The sequence below is a fragment of the Abramis brama genome, assembly GCF_963993115.1.
Source record: "Abramis brama genome assembly, chromosome: 14".
Classification (NCBI taxonomy): domain Eukaryota; kingdom Metazoa; phylum Chordata; class Actinopteri; order Cypriniformes; family Leuciscidae; genus Abramis; species Abramis brama.
The window spans coordinates 15,931,444-15,949,040 of record NC_139976.1 but is presented as its reverse complement, the minus strand read 5'-3'; the positions used below and the strand labels follow the sequence as shown (position 1 = coordinate 15,949,040).

At 38.1% G+C, this 17,597-nt stretch overlaps 1 protein-coding gene across 2 annotated transcripts in view; it reads right to left on the bottom strand.

Annotated features, from left to right (window-relative positions):
* The window catches only part of mpp7a (MAGUK p55 scaffold protein 7a), a 154,136-nt gene that overhangs the window by 30,414 nt on the left and 106,125 nt on the right, over positions 1 to 17,597 (bottom strand). For both annotated transcript variants that reach the window (XM_084134883.1, XM_084134884.1), the window contains exons 8-12: positions 11,346 to 11,427; positions 11,101 to 11,186; positions 10,727 to 10,801; positions 8,840 to 9,036; positions 7,781 to 7,845 (exon numbers count right to left, since the gene is read on the bottom strand). In XM_084134883.1, coding sequence (XP_083991009.1) covers positions 7,781 to 7,845; positions 8,840 to 9,036; positions 10,727 to 10,801; positions 11,101 to 11,186; positions 11,346 to 11,427 — 505 coding nt within the window. The remainder of the gene's footprint in view (positions 1 to 7,780; positions 7,846 to 8,839; positions 9,037 to 10,726; positions 10,802 to 11,100; positions 11,187 to 11,345; positions 11,428 to 17,597) is intronic.

Here is a 17,597-nt window from a genome sequence, read left to right as displayed (position 1 = left end):
ACTGAGAGCTGGCCTTCAAACAGCCCAATGTCCAACACACACCACATCAAGAGCCCGCCGGACCTCCACCACAAAGCCTGGAAATAAACCAGTGCTTTTAAATGCAATATGTTGAACATTTACACAGAGCTATTTAAACTAAAAACACTGCCAACACACAGGAAAATCAGAAAGTACAGCTGCTCACAGAGTGGCTATATGAGAAACGAAAGCACATTTGGCTCTTTTACAACAGGACTGGGAGAAAACTGATTACTTGGATTTCACTGATATCAGAGAGTTCAGTATGTTTCAATTCTTCACTTTGCATTGTGGATGAGACTCAATAACACTCAGGAATCGCTATTGACAATAACAATGTCAATCTTAGAGGAAACGTACAAAACACATGGTCATGACAGAAAAAAGTAAAGACTAAAAAAGCAGACTACACCAAAAGGGGAAGTCAGCAGGCTGATTGAGTCGACCACTTATAAAAGAAGAGATATGCAAAATAAGCCAGAAGGAAGCTTGACAATGATACTATAGGACATGCAACAGCGTGCAGCCACATGTCAAAAAAGATTCTTGTCCGACTGAGCAGACACACACAGAGAAGGAGAGGGAGGGAGAAGATTGAGAGCTAACAGCACAAGAAACTATTACAAGAGAATGACACAGAACGGGATATACACACTCTTTTATCATTAATATGAATCAGACAGGAGAGAGAGGAGTGCTATGGGACAGAGGACAGACACAAAGCATAATCAAAAAGAGCTCACCAATATGGAGTCCACTTAAATAGGAAGCAAACTCATTGTCCTCTTCAAATTATGAAAGGCAGAAGGAACCAAGACAGATTTATATTAGAGAGAAAGATAGGAACACTACTGCATACTGAAAGATGAGCAAAACAGATTGCCAATTGCAAAAAAGACTGTAAATACAGCTTATAGTAATATAAACAAAACTGACAATGATTACACTACCGTTCAAAAGTAGGAGGTCAGTACAACTTTTACTGTATTTCTGATCAAACAAATACAGCCTTGAGCATAAAAGATCTTTTTAAAAAACATTGAAAAATCTTACCGACAACAAACTTTTGAACGGTTTACAGACAAGCACAAAGGTCATATTTCCTTCATCTATTGATCCTCTACAACTAAACCAGGTGGACAGATCTATTGGCAGTGTTCGCATTCAGCATCCATAACTTTCCATGAGGGCCATAAACTTCAGATTTCTTTTGTCTATTAGACACAACACATAATGCATTCAATGCATACCTTACAGATGGGGGTAAAAATAAGTTAAAACATCTTTTGCGTCTCTCACAACAATAAGACTATGAAATACTGGGGGAATATGTTCACAATCACATTCACACGGTCTATTATAGAGAAAGACTAAAACGGGTGGGATTCATTTGAGCACTCATCATTCTAATCTCATTTAAAGTGTAAGGCATAGTTGGTCTGGCAAATAGGGATGTATTGTGTGCTTGTGAATGTGTGTTTTAGTATACAGTATGAGAGAGATACAGTAGGGTGATGAACTCTTGGCCCCTTTACACACTCTGCTACGCTCCATTAGGCTGTTGTGGACCAATGAATTCTAATCAACCATATCTTCATTGTTCGGGTACTCTATTACCACATACAGGGGTCCCCAGCCAATGATCTAATGGCTATGATATTTCATAGGCAAACCAGAGTTAGTCTGAAAGGTGTACCTTCAATCTCCTCCACTGGGAAAGCAAAGAAAGGAATATGATAAACATAAAAAGATTAAAAACAGATCAAGAGGGTGATGGGAGAAGCAAATTAATGGAGGAAGAAGAAACTGACCTACCCCATTTGACTGTCTCATCATCTTATAAAGGAAAAAAATAAAAGGAAAGAAAGTCATGTGACTGGAAGTACACATTACAAACATGATTTGAAATATAAAAAAATAAAGGGACAGTTCAACCAAAAATAGAAATTCTGTCATCATTTACTTATCCTCAAATCATTCCAAACCTGTTTGACTTTTCTTCTGCAGTTTTAATAAAAGTCATTGGGGTGCAATTTTGCTTTAACATTCTTCCAAATTTCTTCTTTTCCACAATATAAAGGTTTGGAACGACATCAGGATGAGTAAATGATCACAGTTTCAAATGAACTATGCCTTTAAATGTTGAACAAATGTACAAATCTGTTTGTATTCTATGAAAAGTCTTCAGTATGCCATTAAGTGGTAAACCATTGCTTACCTCATAGGAAACTGCAGCTACAGAACAACTAACAGTTCATAACAGCAGAGAAAGTGTGTATTTGAGTGTGCATGGGCCTGAAGACATGGGAACATTTGGAGTCACTTTAAAAGCTTCCTCCAGTTCATGTGGTCTCAATTCTACTAAACAAGCTTAAATCAAAACACACACGAGCAAAGGGCAGCATCTACACAGCCTGCCATACACATCCACACAGTCCTGCCAAGAAAGCAATACCATGAAGAGGAGGATGGAGGGCAGTAAAATCTTGTGTGTGCTATCAGTCAGGAGAATCCTTAGGCATCTTTCTTCTTGCTGGTGTGACCCAAACGAAAAAAAAGGGGGATCCAAGGATGTTTTAGGTTTAGGACAAGAAATTAATCCACTAAGCTTAGGATAAGAAAAAAATGGGTAAGATTTACAAAATGAAAATGAATAACTGTCACATCTGTCATAATTACTGGGGGCATATTTCAGAGAAATGGAACCTGTGCGAGGCAAGTGCATGAAGCAGTGAACTTTCCTACACCTAGCACGTTTTTCTAGCCATTGTCAGTAATACATGATCCTTTTTTTAAAATGGCTTTTGGCCACAGAGTAAAAAAAAAAAAAAAAAACCCTACCACAAACTGGACTGTGCAAACCTGGAAACAAGATCATTGAAATGATGCAATTTTTACATGACAGAATAATTCCAAAAAGATAACAGATGCCTTTTGCCTCCCACAATTTATAAATGAATCTAGAACAGATGATTATTACAAATAAGTAGGGATGGTGAGTGTAGATTAAAGGGGTGCTTAAATTGTTTCCATATCTACAGCTATGACAGAACAATTGGATTGAAATTATATCTGGTCAAGCAAACATCTAAAAGGGCACAAACCAAAGCACGTGAACGGGCATGAATAGACCAACTGATTCATTGTTTATATACACAGATTTACATCAATCCCATTGTAGATTCCACATGTTCTGTTTATATCTATTTTAACCAGTGTAATATATACCCATTTACAAGTGCATTACTGTACATGTACCCCGAACAAAACTGCTCCACATGCAATGTGACAACATTATGATAACGACAAGAAGCTTGTGATCAGTGGTCCTGAACACGTTAGGATTATCATACTTTAGGTTGCATATAAATGTAGCTTGCGTAACCAGAAGACACATTAACCATGCGAAAGGTAATCATGAGAGGTGAATATGAGACAAGATTTGTTAATCTATTTGTAAACAAAATAAACAGATATTAATTGACTGGTTAAGGCTCAGGGTTGGTAACCGGAAGGTTGCTGGTTTGACATGTCTGAAGCACATCCCCATTGTGCCAATGACATCGCATATTAGTGGAGAAGGAAAAACATAACAGAATTTGGTCATGTGACAGTTAATAAAGATTCTTGTGTAAGTCTTAGGTAAGAAGTCATTTAACAGATGTTTTTATCCAAGTAGCATATAATACGCTTACAGTACTTTCATTAATTGAAAGGACTATCCCTCCAGAGTAACATGGAGTTCCCTTTCGAAGTGGAACTCAGCACTGCGTCTTGGATCGATCAGTGTGACCAGTGTCTGAAGCACGTGTATACACATGACAATTCCATGATGTCACTACTGGAGCACATACGTGTATAAGAGAGCGTCTGTGATAGATGTCATCAGATCTTTTTGTCTTCAGGAGACGCATGTTTGTATGCGCTTGTAAAACAAATGCTACAGGTGGAGCGCGTTAGTCTCCTTGAGGAAGCTGGATGTGCTCATTATGATTCGCGAGACTGACTGAAATAGACAGGTAAGAAGCTTTGTTCTTCCTTAATTCTGAGGAATTAGATGCAGAGAGAGTTGAGGCGGATGTTATTAAATCCACCCCCTCTGCTGTTCACAAACAGATAGCAAATTCTGTTGGCATCATCCAGCCAAGATGAGGTGGATGTGGTTTATGAGGGCGAAGATACTGCTTATAGTGAGCTCTCTAAGCCTGCCAGCTCCACGAGGAGTTTCTGGAGGTGATGGCCCATGCCACGGCTAGACTTGATCTGGTTTGGGGGAGCGAGAGACAAGAAGTCACTTGTGACACTTTTGACGAGCAAATCCTGTCAGGCCATAACCTCCTCACTACGACCCTGCCTTGCGTTGAGGACTACCTCGCATTTGAATGGCAGGCCATATACAGCAGCAGGTCAGGCTGGTGGTTCCGTGCACACAACAACAGTGTTGCAAGCGTAGCAGGCGGATCTGCTTAAAGACATGGATCAGGGGCAGGGACTGTCTGGGAGGAAGTTGCGAAGCCACTCTGCACCATGCATTTGGACCTCTGGGCTACCAAATAAACTGTCATTGGTTGTTCAATCGCAGAGATGGTGGCCGTGGAGAGGCATCTGTGGTTCAACTTGGCAGACATCAAGGAGAACGAGAAAAAATACGCTCTCCTTAATGCGCAAGTCTCTTTTTGGCACGTCTGTGGAGACGGTAGCCAGAAGGTTTAGAGAGGCGAGGGTGCGGTCAGCAGTTTTCAAGGGATACATCCCATCGCATGTCTAAGCCTTCGCCTAATACCTCTAGAGAACCTTGTCCGTCACAGTCTTAGGACTGGAGGACTTAGGGCCAGAGGCTGAGTGTGGCCTCCAGTGCTCCTCCTTTGGTGAGGAGTAGATCGCAGAGGAGGCGGGATGCTGGGAGTAAGTAATTGAAAGGAAGCGATTTGGTAAACAAGACTGAATCGCTAAGGAGAAGTAAAATCCCTCCTCCTTCCCAACGTTTTGCGATGTAACAGATGGGGATCCACTCGAGTGAAAAGAATTATCAAACAAGAAAAAAAAAAGTAGGGTGGGACTTTGTTCTAACGATTGTTTGTTGACTGGATGAGTCAGATCTACAGTAAATGCAAGCTTGAAGTCAATTGTAAGAAAGAGTCAGGGTTTAAGTGGACCAAAATGATCGGAGAAGGCCAGCATACGTCACCAGATAAGTCTGTCATTTTATTGGACGATCAAGTTATGACATTTTGAAATACGAGGTCCAGAAAAAAAAAGAAAAGAAAGAAACATATGCATGGTTATTATTCATAATAAGATCATTAAGATGTGTTTAGAAAATAGATAGGGTGAACTTCATGCCAACTTTAAGTACCTTGCTCAAAGACAATGGTGCTCGCTCCTTGTGGGGATTGAACCAGCAAACCTTTTTGTAACCAGACCAACCCATGATTCGACTGTGTGCACTGTAATTTTTCCAGTCCTTCATAAGGATTTACTTGATATTGACTTAAATTATTCGATTTAATCCATATAAAACTATTTCTAGCCTACAAAATTTTATAACTACATACAATTATTTAATTTTTTTGTGCATTTCAAATGTAACAATGTAAAAAAAAAAAAATGTACCGGTACATTTCCATGACTTTCCATTGTTTTTAAGATTAATTTCCATGACATTCCCATGCTTAAAATCATGATTTTAAATATGATTTGACCGTGGAAACACCGAAAGTTTTACTCTCTGAACCTGCCCAGGGGTGTGGGGTTTATAATGGATATGACATACAGTCTCAGCTAGTTGTCATGCTGTTCTGATAAGTAAGGCTTTATTTGACATCACATGTCTGTAGTGCAAAGCACTAGCGTGTGTTCAGTCATCCAGAGAAAGCCCCTCATCGCTGCTCTTTGAAATATGGGCTAACGTCACCGCACTGCAGGCCAGTGGACAGATGGTCTTACTCTTAAAGTGCACAATCATGTGGTTTCAAACAAACAATTTATTTTTTCCAAGCTCACCTATATGCATCTACAACACCTGTGTTTGGATTGATATTGGATACGGTCTGCTTCTGGTTAAGTCAGACATGGACACATTAGCTTTCTGTTTTTCTGAATTGTTTTTCAAATTTCTATACGTGACGTGATTCCAGAAAAATTCTACATATGAAAAGCTGCATAAAAGCAGGACTTTAATATTACTTATGCTTGTTCGTTAAGTGAAACGTAAAGAGTTTGCGAAGACGACAGTTTCACGACTCCTAGGGTGGTCCTGGAAAACGCATCAATACTGATAATTCAGTGACGCACACATCAACTTTTACTTTTTCTTTGTTTTAAGCAGCCGACAGAGTGACAGAGAAAAATGGGAAAGGTGGGAGGCCAAACATGTGGCATTGGGGATAAGAATCCAGAGTGGCTGTATTATTCAATCAAGTGTGCGTGTAGCTGTACGGATGACGGCAACATGTCGAGAGTGTTGCTGCGGGTCTGTCTCGTGGTGAGTCTTAAGTGTGCACATGTGTAGAGAGTAACCCAGCATAGCTCCATAAAGACCCCTGATGTCAGTAAGAGGGAGAGATTAGAGCTGTGGCGCACAAACACACGCACACACGCATACAATAGTCAAATGTGAGAGATTAATGGAAAGCAGGAGAGGAAGCTTATGTCCAGGCGTGCATTAATGCACATGTACATGAATACACATGTGTGCACATACTGTATCTGCCTGGCACCAATCAGGGGAGTCTGGGCTCCCTGTCTGCATTCACTTCACCTTGCACTTCCCACCCTCACATCTAATCTTTTCCGGTTGCCATTCCTTCTATTCATTTTTTTTAAGCCACTGTCTCGTCACAGCATCTGCATTGCATGGGCCGCTCTCATACAACAGTTCAAAAATCATTTCTGCTGTAGTCCAGGAACAAAAGGATGAGTGTGTGCAGGGCTCAACAATACGGTGTCTAGCCTGAGGTCAGTGAGAGTTTTGGGCATTACCACTGGAAATTTTACATTCAGTGATCTTGTACAACCATGTTTTAAACCAGTGGTTCTCAACCTGTCTGACTCTAAGGTCCCTGTTGTCCAACACATTATTTGATATTTCTGCTGTAATAATAAAAAAAAGTTAGAAAACAAGCAGTTTTGTCATAATTAACAGATGTATTGAATTGAATTAAATTTTGTGATTCCAGAGATTTAAGATTCTTCAAAAATAATGTTTTTATTTTATTTTTTTTCATCCCCATCCGCCCGGCTGAGAACCACTGTTCAGTTTCTGGATTTAATCAAAATGGTTTACAAATTATGATGATTTGTCACCAAGATACTGTTATCTAGTTGACTAACATGGGTGAGGTTTGTCAAAACTGCAAAACTTATTTGTAACCACCTTGAAAGTACCATTAAAAATGTGAAACGACAAACCAAAGAATAATGTTTTGCATCATATGCTATCGCTTTCCAGTAAAAGTGTTTGAAAGTTACATTATATGTATATAATTTCCAGTTTTGTAAAGGAAAAACACACTTTTATAAAGTGAAATGTTGTTAAGTACACTTAAATTTAAATGGAAAAATACAAACATTTCCACTAAATGTACACCAGTTTTTAATAAAAAAAAATAAATAAAATTGCCAATTAGAATTCTTTCGTAGTGGGGCCACGACTAATGGCCCGACTGAGCCAGTAGTGTAAAAAAAACATATTGTTGAGCTCTGGTGTATTTCAGTGGTTGTTTTAGTTGCTGCATGATTGTTGGAGTGTGGTCCTTACAAAATCTTTTGCTGGGGGTCCTCTGAAGAGTAGTGATGGTCGTGGGTTTCCAGACTGCAAACCTCCTGAAGGAAGTGAGAGAGAAAGACAAATATCTATAGATAGTAGTAAACGGATAGTATACATTCAGTGTCAGTGTTTGGGACTGTACTGTATTTACTGATATATGATATATGACAACTGTATTTACTGATATATGTGCGAGAGGTTGTAAATCAACCGACAACATTGTGTAAAGGAGTCTGTTTGGTCTTTGAACATCATACGTCACTCATTTACAACCAAAATGTGTAAACCTAACTTAATGATTGGTAATTTAGCACTCCAAACCTGACTGACAACCCTATTCTGACATGCAGTAAAACCATCAGATTTCACAGCTGTATGGAGATTACTAAACACTTAACTACAGTGAGTGAGTGAGTGTGTGTGAGTGAGTGTGAGTGTGTGTGTGTGTGCGAGTGTGAGTGTGAGAGAGAGAGAGAGAGAGAGAGAGAAAATGGTCAGCCAGAAACAGCACTTGCTACTGTACATCTGACAGGTTCAAAAATATGTTTTACTATTGAAAGTTACTTTCTTCAAGAGAAACAGAGCAAAGAAACTATTTCCTAAGGCAGCACATATATGCATGCACATCAGAGTCCACTTTATGAAAAAGAAAGCCACTGATGTGCAATTTTCCGTGCGTGGACGTCCAAAGTGGATGTGAACCAGTGCTATCACTGTCTGTCATTACTCATTCCAGCCCAGACAGCCACGGAAATCCAAAGTATTTTGGCCGAGCCGACTTGCACAAAAAGGGAACAAAATGATGAGGAACACAAAAAAGTCAGAAAAGTCATTCCTTTCATAGTAGGGAGTGAAAGTCAGGTTGTAATGGAGTGGAATAAGTCTGGAATGATCGAGAGACAGAAAGATGGATGCATGAAAGGTGAATATGATATATGAGGGGGCTGGACAGAGGGCGGACAAGATGATGGAGTCAGGGAGTGCTGTTGAATTTAAAACTGGTGATAGTGGGAGGAAATGAGCAGGGAAGAGAGAAAAGCATTGGCTAACCTCTCCTGTAAGTGTTTGGAAGGGATGAGTCCAGCGCGCGGGTTGCCATCGCCCTCGAGTTTGGCCTGCCACCAGGTGGCATCATCCTGGCTCATAACCTGCAAGATATCTCCCATCCTGAACGCCAAGCCTGCCTCCTTGCAAGGGATCGCCTTATCGTCAGCTGGATTGAAGTCAAAAAGCGCCTTTACAAACATCTGAAGAGCAAGAGAGAGAGAGAAGCAGCTTTAACTAACATTAAATGGATTAAAATGAAATGAGAGAAAGATGAAATTCAAATCACATCTGCTCCATCCTTCTCTCTAAATAATGACCAAATCAAGGCGCATTTTTGGATAGCAGACAGGCTTAATTTCCACACATACACATGTAAAATCTTCTTGGAAATGCTATGTGATTCTCATTAGCACTTTTCTTAAAAAGGAGATCATGAGGTGTTTGGAGGATTGGAGTGATTGAGCAGACGTATCAAATCAATAAAAAAGACAAATAAGAAAATAAAGGGTTACTGAGAGCAAACGGAGACAGCAAAGTCCCCAAAGCACAGAGCAGTGGCTTGTGTTGATTTAGAGAGCTGCATGTGCCATACAGAAAAATGATGTTACAAGGGAGAATGTTCCCCACAAACACACCAATACATCCTGAGGGAACACTTCATCTCTTTGTCTTGCACTCCATCATTTTTTATCCCTCTTACACATGTGCAGCCAATTAGCATCACTTCAACATATTCATTACATGTGCAGAAAACAGTAAACTACGGTCACTGGATAACACACATGTGGGTTATGACTGAATTTAAAACTGAAACATATTTAAACCATTACAGCACAGAAAAACGAATAGAATAAACCCGCAAAGAAATGGTACAGTCCTCATTTACAGCACAACACTCAAAAGTTTGGGGTCAATACGCTTTTTATTTTATTTAAATAAATTAATTTCATTTAGCAAGGATTACGTTTTTAATGTACAAAAAAAAAGAAGAAGAGATTTCTACTTATTTAAAATCAATGCTGTTTTTTCAGCTTTCTATATATCAAAAAAACTTGAAAGAAAAATAATAGTATTGAAAAAAATTGAAGGTTCATGAGACACTGAAGACTGGAGTAATGATGCTGAAAATGATCAACTTTGACATCATAATAAATAACATTTTGAAATATATTAAAATAAAAAAAAGTTATTTTATTTTGTAATAACATTTCACAATATTACTGTTTTACTCTTCTTCTTTTTTTTTTTTATTAAATAAATGCAGCCTTGATGAGAGCAAGAGACAAATTACAGAAAACAATTATACTTATAACTTATAACCATGACGTGTACTTAACAAGTTCTGACTCAAGTCAGAATTGGATTTATACCTCATGGATAGGACACAATCCCAAAATCCATTGCAATGGTTTGCTAAAACCTATAGACCTACTATCACCAAAATAATTTAAAATGTGCTATTTCACCAAATATTTTTGTTAGTGGTTTATGTTTTTTTGTTTATTAGTATAAAGTCTTTAGCTTAGCTCATGTCCAAACTCAATTCTGTAGGAATCATTTAAGTGTCAACAGTTCTGACTAAAGTTTTGTGTAAGATGCATGTGTAGAGCATTGTAAATCAGTCATTATTGAGGTTTCATGTAGCTCACTTGGGTTTAGGAACAGATCGACATAGGCTGTTTGTAAGCTAGACAGGAGCTGAGAGGTTTAGTGCAAATCATTTGTGTTGAAGATGGATGGGAACAAAAGTTCATCTATCAAGCCAGCAGCCCATAGTACATATACAGAGAAAGCCCCCCTTCCCCAACATCTGAGTAGAATATCCCATATCGGCCGTCTCTTTTTCCTAAACGGTCATGTCTGATCAGCAGCAATGCTGATGAACTCTACCTTGGGCTCCTTGCTTTGTGACTCCTCTTTGATGGCTGGGACCACTTTAAACGTGATGGCACCTTGCGACTGGGACTATAAAAAGAGCAGAATCAACAAAAAGACACGAACAACAACCTTTTTAGTAAATGAAATGAACAACGTGCACTGGTGCATTCCTTTTGTCTTTTTATTTCACAATAACTTTCTCTTGCCAAACATTTTTTTAGGAGGAAAATAACATTAGATTCTTAGCCTATAATGTTTCACACATTAACGGTCCAAACAATTCCCACTGGATAAAACCACCTTTTCACAATATTCTGTTACATTATAAACTGTTAAACATGCTGTTTATGACATTTCTAGTAGTCTCTTCACAAACACGCACATACCAGGATGCGGATTATTTCCTCAGGTTTTTTGTCATCAACAGGGATACCATTAACCTCTTTCAGCTCGTCTCCGACGTGTATCAGCCCTGGATGCAACAAATAGCAGTGGATAACAAGAGAAGTTAAGAAGAGACCACAGTTTATTCAGTGTAATAAACATCTCAGGCTTTGTGTAAACAAACTAAACATCTGGGTATTATTAGGGTACATTTGTGTAGTGAGAAAAGAGGCGCATTAGTTCTCACCACTTCTGTCTGCTGCCCCGCCCCTCATGATGCGTGCCACTATGATCGCTCCAGTGCGTTCATCTTTCTTTATGGTGGCACCCTGTAACACACATACAAAGAGTCAACAACCACACTTGCTTAAAGTAAACACATACAGTACTTAACAGTGACCAGGTTGATACAAACATTAAAAGTCTAAACAAAATTTGGTTTAATTGGATTATAAATGTCTATTAGAATATTCAAAGATTCATAAAGACAGTCACTTGTCTCATTCCTGAATACATGAGTGTTTTTGAAAAAACTAAAGTAGTTAAATTAATGTTTTAATAACTCACTGGTGAAGTTGCATCCAAATTTGCCTACTTATACTACACTGGTTCACCCCTAAAGGTTTGTACTCTTTATGAAGAAAATACATACTTTTGAGTTTGCAGCAGAAGAGTAGGCAAGCTTTCGGACATACTACTTCGTCATAATTGCATCTTTAATGGACCGCTCTCTGTCACTTAGTTAGGTGCATCCTGTCACCGTTTAAACTGTCCTGACATTCATCTTGTCACAGATATCCTCCTCATTTCCCTACTGTATTGGAGATCAATATCACATTGATCTGCCAGTCGTGGGTTTTTCATGCAGAGAACTCTCTTCATGAACTCTCCTCATGTCTCCTTCCATGTTTAATGATGATATATTTAAAAGTTAATGACGAAATGTATCTTTACAAAAGTTCACAATGTCATTGCAAGATGAAATCTAATGTGGAAAACATTGAATAAATATTCTTTCATCAGATTAGATACTGACTATTAATCACTCAAATCCCTTTATCTGAACCGTCAGGTCTCACACATCCACCATGTTTGTAGTTTTTAAACACTTTTTATTTGTGTTTGCAGTTCTAATCGAATCCTCATCCAACGCGCAATGGGTTCTGGGGCAATACCAAAAAATAGAGTGTGCACAAATCTCACAAATCTACATTTCGAATTCTAATCGGAAATAGTAGAATAATCCAGGTATCTTTGGAATAATAATTTCAACCTACCGATTTGGAACACACTAATTCTAATTTCAAATACTATTTAGGATGGATAGTACATGATTTGGGACACAGCAAGTCACTTGTTTCATTCCTGAATGAATGAGTGTTTAAACAAATCGGTTAAATGAATGATTCAATGGGTCACTGATGAAGACAGTCACGCGTTTCATTCCTGAATAAATCAGTGTTTTATATGAATCAGTTTAATTAATGATTCAATGAGTCACTCTTCATTCCTGAATGAATCAGTGTGTCTGAACGCATCAGTTGAACAAATGATTCAATGACTCACTCCAAAACAATAAATTGCCACCAATTACTGGCATAACTATGTAGAAAGACTTTGTGATAAATCCCAGTCCGTCCGCACAAAATCAGACAAGCAGAATGGAAAGGTCCAGTACACAACATGGCCACTGAGTACATGTGATTTTCTGTGCGTATACTATATGTGCAAGAAAGTAAGTGCTCTGTTACTGTGGACTGAAGTATGGCTAGATACACGCAACAGCTTAATGGCTTAAATGGACTGCTATGACTGCCAAAACAGGAATGCAAAAGCACTAGCTATCCAAGGCACTGGTCTGCCAACAATATGCCAGTCCTGTGTGTCCTCCTGCCACCATACATACCCATACGCTACTGTAACGGAGACATATATGGCCAGACATTCACAGCATGGGCTGTCACCACACACACAAACACACAGCAAAATTAGACAGCGAGACTAAGACAGCAAGATTCCTAGCAGGGAGCAGGGCCATTCACACACAGACAACCATGTTAGACAGTTTGAGCTTTAGTCTGCCTTTTTATTTCACCCTCTGTTTTCTGCATCAGTGTCTCTGAGGCTGTTATTATTTCTAAAGCATCCGTGACAGTGGATGAAGGTGTGGAGTTGTTCCTCTAGTGTGCGTGTGTTTAAAAACCGATCAGGGGTTTTACCTCCCCTCATTTCAATTGTCTGAAAGAGGTGAAATATCAGCCTTGAAGAAAGTTATTCCAATGGCATATCAATAAGATTCTCAAAAAAAAAAAAAAAACACTCACACAGACATGATCCTCTTCTATCTGCATTACCTCAGTAAGACCAATTATCTGCTGTCAAAGTCATTTTGATGACTTGGTCACCTGTAATGATTTTGCGATGTCATTATCATGACTAATACATTAGCTCAAGGTCGTCGTCTGATGTGTTAAACACAGCCTCTATGATGGAAAGTGCAGCCGTTTGTCAACGCTCCTTTCAGAAGTCTATGAATATTTCCTGTTGATCAAATAATTGGACCAATTTGGTGACCTGGAAGAACAAGGTGGCGATTGGCCTGGCGCTTTGGGAGGTGACAGAAACCAGTGATCAGCTTAGCTGTTACATCTCAGCTTGAGATAAAGCAGTGGTGTTAATGACACACATGAGGGAGACAGAGAGAAAGGGAGTAAAGAGAGAGAATTAGACCACTGATGTACCATTTAATTTTGTTAAATGTGACAAAGTGAATGGTAGAACCTTTCCAAAACCTTTTTGTTTGATCAAAACGATAATGATTTCAGTAGAATATCACTGAACATACTGACCTGTCCTGTTTAATCGAATGTGGAAACCAATGTGATGAAACAGATCATTATTCACTCAACAATTTTTATTTCACATCAATACATTACAACACACTCAACAATCAACACCATTGCTCAATGTGCAAGTCTTGAATGTACATAAACTCTTTGTTCAGTTATCAAACAAAACTACAAAACACACACAAAAAAATTGACCGAACAAGAGTGATACACATTGAAGCAAATTATTTTTTCTTTGCCATTTTAGCTTGCATGATGGACTGAAGTTCGTTTCTCTCTTGGTGTGAGAGCATGAGCTGACATTATTCAGATGCAGGCTTAGCCTGAGACAAACATCTCTGCCTCGGACATGATGGACTTCCTCCACTCACACATAATGCTGAGACAGCCATGCTTCACCAGGTTGACTAACCAAACTCATCACGCAGGCACAATTTACCCATCAGGAACTCCACCTCTGTTAGTCATCCTCACAATACAGCTCACACGATCCTCACGAGTGCAACTTTATTCTCACAGTAAGGTCACTTGTAATAGGCAGCCGGAGGAAATGAGCAGGTTCTTTGATTGAGCATTTTCAAGGTTTTCTTATTTCCTCCTGTTTCTGAGGTCTGCCCATTAAAACACGCTCTATAAATAGACTTTAATGAAATATTTTCCTCTGACCGATGAGAGAGAGAGAAAGCAGAAACTGAGATGGAAGAAAAATTAAGCAAGTTAGAATAAGAGGCCGCGGCTCCCTAAATTACTCATCAGTAACGTAACCCACGGCTGCCTGTTGTGGAGGTGATCAGCTCCATATGCTGAGACTCTTAGCACATAAATGCTTATGACTGTTATTATAAGGCCAGCCAAAAGTGGATGGCTTAATCTGTGCAGAGCTCAGATGGACAGGAGTCATTCTTTAGGACAGTGGTTCCCAAACTTTTTACAGTGATGTACCCTCTGAGGCATTTAACATCCTTCTGCATACCCCCTCTCTTCCATTTAGACTGCAGTCACACCTTTTCCATTAAGGGACAATATTTCCCCCCCTTGAATTGATTTACAGGTGCATTTTTTTAACCTTTATAAAGAAGGTAATTAGAAGATAGTTCATCCATTGACAGTTTGACAGACGCAAAAAATCAAACGCACATCAAAAGGACACCACCGCTCCTGACTGTGTGATGACAAGAACTGCTCACATGTACTCTTTACTCTCCCGACAGAGACATTAGATGAAGTTGATTGATTACCTTTGCTTTTGTACAAACACAAAGACAATCTACAAGGTCAATAAACTTTAAAAAGATGTTGTGGGTGTATATACATACCAATGGGTTAAGGGGTGTGCCTGGTTAGCATGGCCTAGTTGCATAGCTAAAATTCACAATTTATTTCTTTACAACAATTAGTTGTATAGTTTTATAATTGAATTATTAGTGTTATATACAATACCGTTCAAAAAATGTAGGGTCGGTAAGATTTTTAAAGAGGACCTATTATGCTTTTTTACATTTTCAATTGTCTTTCGTGTGTAATATTGCTGTTTGAGCATGAATAAGGTATGCAAATTTACAAAGCACAAAGTCCACTCTAAAGAGAGTTATTTCTCAATATCAGTAAGCACTGTTTATCAACTCCCTGAAACATTTGATACTAGTCTTGAGTTTTCTTCTGGATATATATATATACATATATATATATATATATATATATATATATATATATATATATATATATATATATACACACACACACACACACACACACACACACACACACACACACACACACACACACACACACACACACAGTACAGGCCAAAAGTTTGGAAACATTACTATTTTTAATGTTTTTGAAAGACGTTTCTTCTGCTCATCAAGCCTGCATTTATTTGATCAAAAATGGTTGGTTTTCTTTAAATTATCATTTATTTCTGTAATGCAAAGCTGAATTTTCAGGATCATTACTCCAGTCTATCACATGATCCTTTAGAAATCATTCTAATATGATGATTCATTATCAAAGTTGGAAACAGTTCTGCTGCTTAATATTTTTTCATAACCTGTGATACTTTTTTAGGATATTTTGATGAATAAAAAGTAAAAAAAAAAAAAAAAACAGCAAATGATTTAAAAATAGAAATCTTTTGTAACAACAATATACACTACTGGTAAGTAATTTGGGGTCTAATTTTTTTTCTTTCTTTTTTTGAAATAAATTAATACTTTTATTCAGCAAGGATGTGTTAAATTGATAAAAAGTGATAGTAAAGAAGATTTATATTATTAGAAAATATTTTTTATTTTGAATAAATGCAGTTATTTTTAACCTTTTATTCATCAAATATATTAGGCAGCAGAACTGTTTCCAACACTCATAATAAATCAGAATATTATTTTAAATTGTAATAATATATCACAATATTACATTTTTTTTCTGTATTTTTGATCAAATAAATGCAGGCTTGATGAGCAGAAGATATATCTCATTTATGTAGAGAAATTGCAAGTGCAAGACCTGTGCAAGTCAAGCAATGGCCAATAGCCATGTTTCCATCCAAAGTTGTGAAGTTAACTTATGCACAAAAATGGAATATCGCATAAAGAATTTGCAGATAAAGCGCCGTTTCGATCCAGTTAGCCGAAGAGGGCAAAATCGTCACTTCCTGATAAACTGACTAATATCACAAAGAAAAATGGAAGTTGCTGCAGTAGGAGAAGCCACAGAAGCAATTTCAGATGCTGTGCAACGAGATCAGTCAGCTGATTAGTCCAGTTATGCCATCCCGTCGCAAAGTCAAGTCTTTTTATGATGCGCATCGAGGAATTTATTTGGTAAATGTGTTTATCGTAGTTCATGTGTATATTTTCTTATCGGATAAGAAGTTTATCAGACTCAACTGAGCGCAGACTCGAATTTTGTATGCACATTTTTAGAATTTATTGCGCATTTTTCCATTTCCATCCAGCGTTTTTTTTTATGCGATATCCCAAAATGCACATAAAAATAAGTGGATGGAAACATAGCTATTGAGGTTAATAATAAACTAATGGGTCGAGTATTATAGACCTCCTTGGTGCGTATGAATATAATAAGCTTTCTCGAACACACTATGACATCATAACTTTTTCAAACGTCATTACAATAAAAGTCTGAAGTTCAAATCATTTTAGCCGTATCTAAGCTCTAGCCATTAGGACAGACCTGAAAAAACAAATACAAAAGGAGTGTTTGACACAGAGTCACTTAAAGTGGCGTGAAAACAAACAACAATACATACACTCTTCAAGTCCCTTCGTAAATTAACAAATTACCAAGAACCACATGGTTGTGTTTGCTGCAGATTTGGCAGTGGAGAAAGCTGGGGAGGAAAAGACAGCAAAAAGAACAGCAGCGAGGTCATTTAAACACAATTAGCCGCAATTATCACTGCTGATTTATGCCACCTGCGAGTAAACCAGTAGGCAGAAGATATGCGTTAAACAGGGCTATTAAACTTCCAATTATAAACACACACACAAACACATAGTGAGACTCAAAACAAACATTAGGCTAAGTGTGTGATGTTCCACTCCCTCTATATAGACTGTTATACTAACCCTTCAATGACCTGCTCAGTAAACACTCAAAATGTTGCTTTAAACCTGCTGCATTACAGTTAT